This window comes from Alosa alosa, chromosome 11 (genome assembly GCF_017589495.1).
Source record: "Alosa alosa isolate M-15738 ecotype Scorff River chromosome 11, AALO_Geno_1.1, whole genome shotgun sequence".
Classification (NCBI taxonomy): Eukaryota; Metazoa; Chordata; class Actinopteri; order Clupeiformes; family Clupeidae; genus Alosa; species Alosa alosa.
The window spans coordinates 9,816,556-9,829,277 of NC_063199.1; the positions used below are offsets into that span (position 1 = coordinate 9,816,556).

The 12,722-nt window shown below is 43.1% G+C and overlaps 1 protein-coding gene across 3 annotated transcripts in view; it reads left to right on the forward strand.

Annotated features, from left to right (window-relative positions):
- Window positions 1-330: 330 nt before the first annotated feature.
- The window catches only part of spon1b (spondin 1b), a 70,645-nt gene continuing 58,253 nt past the window's right edge, over window positions 331-12,722 (forward strand). The window contains exons 1-3 of one of the 3 annotated variants that reach the window (XM_048257479.1): window positions 331-957; window positions 1,924-2,030; window positions 7,871-8,004. In XM_048257479.1, coding sequence (XP_048113436.1) covers window positions 726-957; window positions 1,924-2,030; window positions 7,871-8,004 — 473 coding nt within the window. In that variant the 5' untranslated portion in view covers window positions 331-725. The remainder of the gene's footprint in view (window positions 958-1,923; window positions 2,031-7,870; window positions 8,005-12,722) is intronic. The other 2 variants (XM_048257481.1, XM_048257480.1) reach the window with 2 other exon arrangements.

Sequence of the window (12,722 nt, forward strand, 5' to 3'; positions counted from 1 at the left end):
CAGCGTGGTTCCTACATTGACTCCGTTGCGGAAATCGACTGTGTACGCAATGAAACATGTGGCATCGCCATCTAATCCAATTTTAATTGGGTCTAATGCAGTAAAACGTAGATTGAAATAAACTTACTTCTTTCGTTAGTTAAAACAATATTGATTTTCTCATTGATCAATAAATAAATGTTAACATTTTTTAAACTTTTGTCCCCCTTGTGTGTTACACTTCCCCTGGTTCGGATAACGGTTGCGAAACCATTGGCTGGCAACTCCCTGCTTTCAATTAGAATGTCAAAGCGCTCGTCTTCATAAGAGACACTGGCAGGAATGTCTGGGGTTTGTTTAAGTCTGGTGGCTATACCTCTTCCCTTTCGCTCTCCCTCCTCTTGGTACGAGGGTGACAGCTGCTGCTTGTGCGCTCCCATCCGTTTGGCTATTTCCTGAATGCTTGTGAATGACACCGCGCTTAAGTCAACATCGCGCGCTCCTTACACTATAGCCCACACACTTCAGCAGTGGGTTCATCAGTCAAAGGGACCTCTCAGCGCGGGCATGGGTCTTGTCCTTCTACCCCAGCCGTCTCCTGCTGAGTGAATGGACTCACACCAAACAGTCAAGTTTGGTCTTTTCTTCTGCAGTTGGTATTTCTTTCTGACCGGTTTTGTGTGCGTACAAGAGATCGAATCCATTTCGCTGAAAGGGACTGAAAAGCAAGTACAGTCAAAGTAGCAATGATGAGGATGTGTCGCTTTACCTTGCTTGTGCTGTACGTGTTGTCCAGTTTTGTGCGCAACGCATTCGCCTTTACAGACGAATTGGCGGAGAGATCGGGGAAATCTGATGGCTATTGTAGCAGGATTCAGCGGGCTCAGACTCAGGGCACTCGCAAGGATGGCCATCATGAGTTTCGGCTACGGATTGAAGGAGATCCTGAACATTACCAACCTGGGAGTACATATAGAGGTAAGGTGTAATAAATCGCGAGACGTGCGCTGTTTTATTTGATAAATCTAAGAGTAAACTTCAAAATGTTATAGAAGTGAGCACAATTCCAAAACCATTTCGTTAGAAACAACATGCCGTTTTAAAGGCACCATATAGCAAAAGTAATGGAACAGAGACATGTAATGAATCTGCATTGAGATGGGTACTAAACAAAGTTAGTAGGCTAGTTTACTTCCATAGAGAGGACGTATCCATTAAGGCAGTGTGCGCACGTTACTTTCCTTGGCACCAACATAATGTACACAAGACCAGAAACCAAGTAGCATTGATACAAATACACGCAGGCATGATATGCAAATGAAAATACACTGATAGCCTATTAATGGTGTTATTGCAATGTCTCTAAGTTGTCTGTTTAAACGACCCTGTTGTGTTATTAAACATGCTGACATGGACTATTAACATGGGATAAACGGCCATGCGTTTCCTTTATTGCACACACTTCACTAATTTGTGCATGTAGCATTATTAGAGCAGGCGGAGAACAAACATGCAGACACCTCTTTCGAGACTTCGCTCACTCTTTTGAGTCCTGAAATAACTGCCTGTGGAAGAGTGGCATCTCATGTGATTGCCGCTGAACCTGAACGTGAACCCACCCAGGTGCAGTGGTTAAGGGGTGGATGGAATGACTTGCCTACCTGGCACTGGATTCAGCTGCGTATTTACCTTCAGGTGTGTCACGCGTGGCCTCTTCAGCATGATTCTACATGCTTTTCCTGAAGGAGTCGTGCCAGAGGATTGAATGCACTCTTAGGGAGCACAAAAGCTTAAGAGTTCTTAAGAATTTCTCCAGCGGGGTCCAGACAGTTAGCTGCTGGTTTTGACACACCTGGGAGGGCAACCCTTTTATGCAGCACACATCTCTGTCATATCTGACCTATATATCTGCTCAGCCATCTTCTCCCTCTTCTTTCTTTCTAGTGAGTTTGCTTGCCACCAGCCCAGCATTTTTCCGGGGCTTTATACTGGTAGCCCTGAGAGAGGGAAGAGAGGGGCTGCGTGATGATGATTATGCAGGCAGTTTCCAGGTAAGAGACATATGGCATATGCTCCAACTTTTATGTCATCAGATGCTATGAAACAAGCACACCCTACTGATGTTATGTTATGCCTTTGGGTGTTTGGCCATAAACTCAAAGTACAAAGCATGCAATGAACTGTCATATGCATAAAAACACAGGAGTGTTTGTTTGTGTCCAGACATGCCGACTGCTTGCTGAAATAGGAAATGGCCTCTATTTTTGTTTTCTCTTAGTTCCTGCTGGATGGAAAGGAGAGTTCTCCCTCTCAGTGGGCGTTGAATGTTTATGGAACTAGTGCCTTAAGTTTACTCATGTAACAAGTCAACCAGGCCAAAGGCAAGCATTCCAAAAAGTGTGTTTGCAGCATCCTATAATGTATTCAGAAGAAAACCCTACCCATGAATGGTTATCAGTGTTGTTCCAATCAAATGTTGTCTCAAAATATTACGGGAACACTCTGTCAAAATCAGAGGAAAATCTCTTGTGTATTGACTACTCATGAAGGAAAAATTGCCTGTATTTTCTGGTATTACGCTGTTCCAGTTCTATGGAACCAACAAGCAGAATACATTTTGGATGTATTCTTACTAGAGCTGGTGTGCAGAACAACGAAAAAGACCGCTGCCAGCTGAAGTGCTGATTAGGATATAAAAACTTAATGAACATCCACTGTTCCTCTTTTAAATTGTTTGGCCTCGCTCCTAGAATGTGTCTGGCATCATGTTCAAAACAAACAGTTTTACACCAATATCCCCTTATCACTTTGTGAGACCAAAAAAGCTTTGCATGGTTTAATATGTCAATTTAGAGCTTTTTAGGAGATGTAAAAAAGTGAAAGTGCAATAGAGCAATGTCTGGGTGCTGAACTTGCTCTGATCTAACTTGGAGACAGAGCTGTTGTTTTAAGGAGCAGTTGTGGGGTGCGTGTCAACGCGTTTTATTGGTCGTATTAAAGATTTACAGTCTGGGGCCACTCTCAGCGGAGCTCTCTGGGTTGCCCTGGGGTTGCCATGGCGAGGAGGAAATCCAGCTGGAATGCTCGATGTCAATATATACTTAGAGGAATGACTTTCCTTTGTGTGTGACCTGCTCTGCAATTTGTTTAGTAAAAATAATGTATAGGACTGGGACTGATTGAATGTATGGGACTGATTGAAAATGTAGGTTGTAGCCTACATGATGACATGAGCACAGCAGCTGCACAGCAGTCTCAGATTCCTGACAGGCATTTCTTTATTCAGGCAGAACTTTATATTAATGCCTGCTGACGTGAAGTCCTGTGCAGTTTTAGTCATCATTTCTTGGACAGAAATGGCCTAAGTGCCCCGCCCCCCCCACCACCCCCTCTGTAGTGTTGAGTCGCATGAACCAAGTTTGTTATTGTTGACTCCCCAATCTCAAATACCATGCCACTTTGTTTGACAGACCAAATGAAAAATGCCTGAAGCAGAATATATGAGGTGGCTTGAAGACAAAGTGCAGTGACAACTGTGATGTCATGTATGGCAGTCAGGGAGGCATGACAGCCATGCTATGTGTGTGAGGGGCAAGTGGGCTCAGCGCCTCTGTGACAGCCGAGCAAAAGATGCTAAGCAGAATGGTGATGTGCCTGCACTGCAGCCATGGCCCTGGTCACTAAAGAACCCCCACCCCCAAATGGGAATAACTGCGCAATCTCACAATTAACAGGAGTAGGATCCTATTGGTTTCATTGTGTATATGCGCACAGGGAAATACCCACAATAAATTATTGTTCATCTAGAGACAGATGTAAATAAACTGTTGGTTAAATAGGCTTTGAACGTATGTTCTAAGTTTTAGAACCACTGGAGAATTAAGTGAGTTTGAAATGACTAAATTCCTGTAGGTATTGATTTAAACAGAACAAGGGCACAGTGAATGTGTATACCATCCAGATGTGGGTAGGCTTAAGAAGGGAAGCCCTGTATTTTCTCTGTCTGATTTTGGGCACAAACCCCCACAGCTGATGATCCAAACTTGCCTCTGCAGCCTTGAAGATGAGCTGTAGGACACAGACTGAGCTGTGCAGAGTGTCCCACAAGTCACACCTCAAGCTCTGAAAAGAACACTTTGGGTTCCTGGTTGTTGACTTGTGTATACTATTATTATTATTATTAGTAGTATGATACAAATACTAATTTGAAACACGTTTATGATGCTGAAGTCCTTTCATTTTTATCTTTACTGAAATTTAAAAACTGACAGAACCTTTGTTACTGGTGGTTATACCGGCCTGTAGGCATCTGGTAAAGGTATCTTGAAGGCCTGGATAATAATGATGCCTGGAGGTGAAACTGTGAAAGAACAGTTCTCAACCTCTGTGCATGTCACTCCCCAAAATGTGAATAATTGCTAAACTTTCCCATTGGAATTTCTGGAAAAAAAATATAAGCAGAAGAACATCAGTCAGTCAGTGAACTGCATCTCTCTATCAGTCAGTGAACTGCATCTCTCTATCAGTCAGTGAACTGCATCTCTCTATCAGTCAGTGAACTGCATCTCTCTCTCTCTCAGTCAGTGAACTGCATCTCTCTCTCAGTCAGTGAACTGCATCTCTCTCTCTCTCTCTGAATTGACTGTAATGTAAATGAGTCACGGCTCCCCTGCTCCCCCCTGCTCAACCTCATTCAGAGTTATATGCGGAAACGGTTGTTTGTTTGGCCTCTCAAGACTGCTGAATGCCAAATCAAAGCCGTGCCCGAAAGCAGCCATGCCTACTCAGAGGGGCACCGTGTTGTGCCGTGCTGCACCATGCCATGCTGCTCTGAAGCTCCTCTGCCTCGCACCTTCCCCACAGAAATCAGGGATGCCACTCAAAAAGCGCGTCCGGTATGGGGAAAGGCCTTTCTCATCACCTGACCATGCTAGATAGTTAGATAGATAGATAAATAGATAGATAGATAGATACTGTAGATAGATAGATAGATAGATAGACAGATAGATAGATAGATAGATAGATAGATAGATAGATAGATAGATAGATAGATAGATAGATAGATACTTTATTGATCTCCAAGGGGAAATTCAAGGCCTCAGAGTAAATATAAGTATATACATATAACAAAACTCCACTGTACAATAGAGACAGTAGAAGATAAGAAACTAAAAAACTAAATATACTATATAAATATACTATATATGCTATCTCGTTCCTTCTGGGAAGAAGAGAGAAAGAGAATGAGAGAGAGAGAGAAAGAGAAAGAGAGAGAGGGAGGGAGGATCTGCTTCAGCACCAGTCAAGCCATCCCACCCTAATCCCTTCAGGAGGGGTGATGGGTGGGGCTGTATTTGTGTGTGTGTGTGTGTGGGGGGGGCATCCCCAAGTATGTTGGGCCTGTGGCGGGAGACTGTGTTCAACTCTGTCACTTGGGAGAGTGGACGGAGGCAGCTGTGTGGGCATGACAACGTCAGCGCACATCCTACCAAATCCCTCCGCCCCTGCTCACCCCAGCACTCCTAACCTCACGGGGAAACGACGAGCCAAGGCAGGAGCCAGCCGAGCCGAGATGAGACGCTCTGTCATGCCAGACGCTCCACTCTGCCTCCGCACTGCTCCTCGCCGCTGCCTTCCCCACTCTACTCCACTTCCTGGCCGGATGCCCGCCTTTCAGATATGACAGCCACTTTACCACATGACAACAATTGCACCCCAGACCCCCATCCACCATGCCCACAGCCAGAATGAGTGCCCCTGCTAGGAACAAATTGACCTAGTATAAGTATATATACTCTTTTGATCCCGTGAGGGAAGTTTGGTCTCTGCATTTATCCCAATCCGTGAATTAGTGAAACACACTCAGCACACAGTGAACACAGTGAGGTGAAGCATACACTAATCCTTGCACAGTGAGCTGCCTGCTGAAAACAGCGGCGCTCGGGGAGCAGTGAGGGGTTAGGTGCCTTGCTCAAAGGGCACTTCAGCCGTTCCTACTGGTTGGAGTTCGAACCGGCAACCCTCCGGTTACAAGTCCGAAGCGCTAACCAGTAGGCCAAGGCTGCCCCAAAAATTATGCGGTCACATTGTGTGTTGAGGATGGCAATTTGATTGACAGGAATAGCTCATTCTCAGTAAGAAGAACACAGTGTTTTCAGTGAAACTCTTGAAGCTGCTGGTGATGCACAGGAGAGAAAGTAATTATCCCGGCCCCAGTGTGTGTGTGTGTATGTGTGTGTGTGTGTGTGTGTGTGTGTTTGCACGGTGGAAAGGCGGACCAAGGCAACGCTCCTGGGGGCCCGGGGAACGGGGTGAACGTAATTGAAACAGCTCAGACACGTCAGCACAGAGGCTTTAATTCTAAAAGGCACTTTGGAGAAGATTATAATTTTTTCGTCTCAGTGTAAGATTGAAAAGGGGAGTGTGTGTCTATATTGTTCTCTCTCTCTCTCTCTCTCTCTCTCTCTCTCTCTCTCTCTCTCTCTCTCTGTGTGTGTGAGAAACAAAAGTGACCCACATATTTGTGTTAGTTCTTGGGAAAGTAGAGCTGTTGAGTCAGTGTTATTACAGCGGCGAGGACAGCTGGCAGACACACAAAGAGGTCAGGGGTCGAGTTTGAATGAGTGGGCTAGTAATCGCGCCTGGCTTTTATTAGCTTCGTATTCAGGACTGGGTATACGGGGAACTTAACTGCCGCTGCCTAAAAAGTTCTGACGGAGGTTAGTAGCGCTCTGGGAGTCAGTGAGAAAAATCCCTCATTTCCTTTCTGTGCCGGTAGAAAATGGCTTTGTGTCTCAGCTTCATTCTGCAAGTTCAGTTGTTTTTCATCGCACAAGTAGTGGAAGAACATCCTATGTTGTCCTATTGGTGTTTGGGGGATATATTAAAAGCTAACAAATCACTGCAAAATACTCCATTTTATTATCAGGTGCTTTGAGTTAATCTTCATTATGCATATTTCATTCATAATGATGATATGAATATTGGTGGAGTTACACTGGCCAGATTTGAATATTGGGGTGGGGTGGTGGGGAGTGGGTACCTCGGGATTTGTTGTTAAAATGAGTTAAAATGTCTTTAGACAACTTTTACATACTAAATAAAAACCAACAAGCCTTGCATGCATGAGTGAGTGCTTTCATCATGCGAAAAACATTCTGTTTTTTATTTATGTTTGGGAACAAGTCTCCTGAACCTGGAAGATTCAATAAGAATAGCATTTTGAACAAAACTGTCTGAATAGAATTACTCAGATTCAGGGACTGCTTGAGGGAACATTTTTTTTTTTCCTGATTCACAGTGCGTCGATCCAGAGACCCTGGTACATGCAATACAATACAATATAATATAATACAATACCAAGGTATTTGTGGATGTGTGTGTGTGTGTGTGTGTGTGTGTGTGTGTGTGTGTGTTCGTGTGTGTGTTACCAAATATTTTGAGTGTTTGAGCACAGTTGGCCTTGTGTGACTGTGAAATGCAGTATCGATCCCGTCTCTGGAGATTGCTGGGCTGTGACACAGTGCGGGTGATTGCAGAATACAGATTGCACTGAATTGTTGGCACGTTAAGCATCCTCCCTCTAAATGATCATGATCACTATGAAAAGCAGACCTGCTCAATGCATAATTGATTTGGAGTTAGTGTCATAATGTAGTTTCCAGCACAATTCTTTGTTTGTAGTGTAGTGTAGTGTAATGTAGTTTGCTATTTGAAATAGCAGAGGACATCTGACTGAATGCAAACTTTTGTCACTTTTATTTGAATCCCTAAACCAGAGTTAAACTCTTGACTTTGTAGCACCAATGAATGGACGCATCACGTACAAGTACATGGCATCGATTTTTGATGGTGCCCTCACTGCGGCTGTGCCTTTATGGCTGTTCCACAGATCATCGACGAGGACGACACTCAGTTCATGACCAACTGCCCGCCTGCTGTGACTGAGAGTACTCCCAGGAGACGCACCAGAATCCAGGTGTTCTGGACAGCACCTCCCTCCGGTTCCGGCTGCATCACCCTCAAGTGAGTGACCATGTTCTGTCATGTCCACCCTTTCCTATGTATTTTAGCTCCATATGGACTGATAATGCCATTTATTTTCTATCCTTATGTTATTATGATAAAATGCATTCCCTTCCAACATGACTAAAATATTACTTATCAGGTTTTGACAGTGTTGTTTGAATATGTCCTTGTGTCCTTGCCAGTGTAAGGTCAAAATATATACTAATTGGAATAAAATATGGTTTTAATATGCCAGCATGACATCATGGTGCAGTGGTAGCATAGTGGCTAAAGGAGCTGGGCTAGCATGCATTTATCCTGAAACGTTCTAGAAAGGGTCGTTTGCTAACTTCTATAGTCGTCGTTTATGGATATGGTGTTTCTAGAAAGGGTAGCTCCAACGATCAATTACAAAAAGTTTGGCTGTTGGATCTACAGGTTGAGAGTAACCATTGACAGCCGTGGCCTACTGGTTAGCGCTTCGGACTTGTAACTGGCAGAGTGGGAGGTATTAGGCTTATAGGTTGCCCCAGTCAGGACGAGTTATGACTCACGGTTGCTGAAAAGTTTTGAAATGTACTTTGATGATTAAGTAGGTGTAAAATATTGAATAAAATGTTCTGCTGTATGACTGGCTTTATTTTAACTCTTATATTGAACTTTACCACGTGCAAATTTACAAAATTGGATCGTCTCCTACAGGCGTCAATGAGAGAACACTCACACTTAGATGATTTTGGTTTCGATATTCTAATGAGTAAGAGTAGCCTAAGTCTTTGTGACAACACGTCATGATACATTTGATAATGTGTGATCGTTGTTTTGGTATGAAGCATCTTTTTTTTCAATCATTTTTAGCCTAATGAATGCGGCTCTAGAAAGTGAAAGTAGCCTAACCTAGGCCTATATGCGCTCTGTGTCTGAGCTGTCTGTGCACGTCCGCAATTGATTACGTTCCTCAAATGGAGAACACATCAATCCCATGGTATTTTTTGCCCTAAAATGCATGAAACATGCAAGTTCAAAATCCCGCCGATAGGCATGTTACATCCCCGTTTCATATTTGTTACATCTCCGTTTCTACTAGCCTACAATAAATTAATTGAACGAACTCAACTGACAAGGTAGGATATATCTAGCCTACTGATTCGGTCATTGTGACTACAGAATACAGACTACAGAATACAGTACAACACACGTTCTGTCTTTCTGAAGTTTATTTTTGTATTCCGGGGTACAGTAGCCTAATTGCCTAATGTCTTGACAATAGTTTTTCTTACCGGCTTGCTGTTTAACTGACTGCGCCGCTCTGAATTTTCCTGCCAGGTTTATGACGCAAACCGCTACATCTAGGCTCTGGCATTGCCTAAACTCATCGTGTGGGAAATCAGGTTATCTGTCAATATTGGGCTTTGAAAGTAAGAGATATTTGCTCAGTAGGCTCAGTAGAATAGTTGGAAATTGAAAACACATACAAAAAAGATTCAGGGCTTTTGAAAAGAGATTCGGGGCTTGAGCCGCCGAAGCCACCCCCTCGCTCCGCCAATGCAACCACCCAGCAGTAACTTCTGTATTCAGTGAGATTTGCACCGCCATAATTTTATTTTTGACTCTTCCCGTCACCGTTGCAACCTCTGAGCGCTCATTCTCCAAGTTAAAGATCATTAAAAACCACTTGAGGAGCACAGTGGGATAGGAGAGACTGAGTGGACTTGCCATGTGAGAATGAGAGAGCAAAGAAAATGGACATACACAGAGCATGGATGAGTTCACGGAGCGCAAGGCTCATCGTATGCCCTTCAAATAGTGCTGCGTATTATTGTTGTTTTATTATTAGGGGTCATGTAGCCTAATGTTTTTGTTGTTGTTCTCTTGGTTACACTTTATGTACGTTTGATGGACTTCAAAATTACATAGTTGCTCTCCGTGGCGCTGACGCTTGTAAGACCCGCTATTGCGGGCATGTGTATGTTGTAAAATTATGTTATGATGAGTTTAATAAAGGGCCCGGTCATGTGTCCCGCCCCCGGCCCGGCTCTGACTTGTTCCGCCACTGCCGCCGACTTTTAATCTAACAAAGTCTCAGACATCGCGAGAAGCAGGATCAGTTTACAACGAAACGCTAGCGAGTGTTGCAAACGTGTGTGTGTATGTGACAAAAAAAGATTTTAACTTAGAAACCGTGTAACATAGCTTAGAGCACCTTTAAGAAAATATTGGGAAACAACAGAAACATTTTCTTACATTCATAATAAGTTGGTTGTGCATTCTCAATAATTACTATGATCTAGCTCTATAGATGTTCTAGTGAATGTGTGGACTCATTTTTAACCATCAACTTATAGCATAACGTCAAAACACTGGACAGTGATTTGAACGATGGAACTTGCTATTTTCGACCAAACAACGGCGCTTTCTAGACACAGTTGTAACTAGGTCGTTATTTGAGCGAAAGTTGCGTCATACTGTACAGTACCATGGTGCTTTAGCAAGGACAAAGTTAACTTAACATACCCCAGATAGGTTAATATTGAGTCCAACCTCATGTACAAAGTACAAACTAAAATATAACAACTAAGTTAAAGTGAGTCAACCCTCGACCCCTAGATAATTATAAACGAATGCATACTTATCATATTTTGCATCATTCAACACAGGTCAGTTGAGACATTAAGCATATGAGAAAAGAGTAGAAAGAATTTTGTTTTAATTTCGTAAGGCAATTTTTAGCAGAGACTAGCCTCATGGTTGCATGGTCTTCCGTCCAAAATTGCGGAAGCTCAAGGGTGCATATGTTGCTATTTATTGTCCAATTGAGTTTCATCTCTTGATATTTCTATATCTATTTCTTCTGTTTGCTTCATTGGCAGAAATATGATACAGGAAGCTTACTTCGAGTAAACAAAAATAGAAAGTAATTTGTACAAAAATGCTTTGACAGTATGTCATCAAATGGGTGTTAGATAAACCAGTTCTGTCTGCTATGAGTCAGTCGCCTGTCAGCATAATTGAAAATAAATTCAATTGCTCATTCACCTACACATGCACTCATATTCTCATTCTTTTTTTCTCTCTCTCTCTCCATCTCTCAGACACGATGTGTGCACGCACATACACACACACACTCCTGCATGCACTCATACAATTTTTGATGATTAGCCTTGTAGTACAATGGGCCCATGTTAATAAAATCTCTGGGTGAATTGAAATGGAATGTTAAGTAATCATCACTCCCACTGATTGCCTGGTTACCTGAGAAGCCGCCTGCAGGAGTTCACTGTTTTTAATATAAATTGCAAAATTAAGGTCCAGGCGTCATTAATAATTGAGTCCGATTCCCCCAGACACTCTCACCACCCCGTATCACTGCTCACTGACACTGCACACGCACACACACACACACAGTAAAGACTGACCCCGTTGCTTTCTCTCACACCACTGTTAGAGGGGGTATTCACAATAGTTCCCTTTTCATTTATCTTTCTTCTCTATGCGACAGATGGCTTATTGCAATGGCTGGTATTATTCCAATAAACGTTGTGTTCGCGAAAAAACAGCTGCTATGCAAATGCCACGCTATTGCTGTCACTTTGTCCTGACGTGTCGGGAAGAGATACAGTACCTTGTCGAGGCCGGGCCCGGCGCCAGAACCGGGCTGCTCTGTCCAATACACATCAAATAAAACTCCAATTACCCCTGGGACGAGCCCAGCACCTTTACGGGACTCCATATAAATATTTAGAGAGGGACAGAGGCTGCACACACTCTGTTAGGGGGAGTCAAGAGAGAAAGGGAAAAAGGGAGAAAGTAAGCAAAGCAAAGAGATGAAAACAGAGAATTGAAAAATAAATCGTCTCTTTTTTGAGAATTTGGAGGCTTATTTGTGTTATTTTATGCATGTAGAGGATTTCTGCATGATGGGTTGCCATTTTTTAATTATATAGCATGTAGTGGACAAATAGTGGCTATATGAGCTGATTGCATTGAAGTCATTAAAGCAGCAGTCATTAAAGTGTGTGCATTCCAAAAAGGAAGTTTAAATTAAAGTTAATATTACTGATAAGCACACTACATATCACAGAGGGTCGAGGGTGGCTATAATGACAGTAGCAGGATGCAGACCCTGCTCAGTCTAACCATGTGCAATTGTGCATTCACCATATGATTTTCTGGAATCTTTGCCATACCTTGTCAGCAATGTCCACATAAGTCTTATTGTCCTGATTATCAGCTTAGTACAGCTGTCTCTGGCTCTTTGAGAATATACTGAATTGTAGGGGGATACCTTGACATGCACAAGAGCTCCATGCTGCTTCTCTGTGGGAGAATTAACAATGGAGGCTTCCCACTAAAAAGAGAGATCAGAAGTGAGAGATAGAAAGAGAGAGATTCTGAAGAGATAAGACATACAAATCCAGCCCCATGACTGCCATTATGAGTCCATTTGTTGTATAGAGAGGGTTGAGTGCAGATGATACAAAACAGAGACTGACAGAGACACAACCTCCTGCCTCCTCTCGTACTGTAGCAGTTGGGGATTGAAAAGGAGGTGTACCAGATACAGTACACAAAACACCCTCCACGCTTCAGTGGCCATGGCAGGCTTTAATGTGTAGTCTAGGCTAAAGAGTCTTGCCTGGTCTTGTCCGTATCTATGATATATTTCAGACAAATTGAGCCTGGACCGCCGTGGTCCCTGACATCATGTGACATTGAGTGTGGAACCAAAAAAAAGA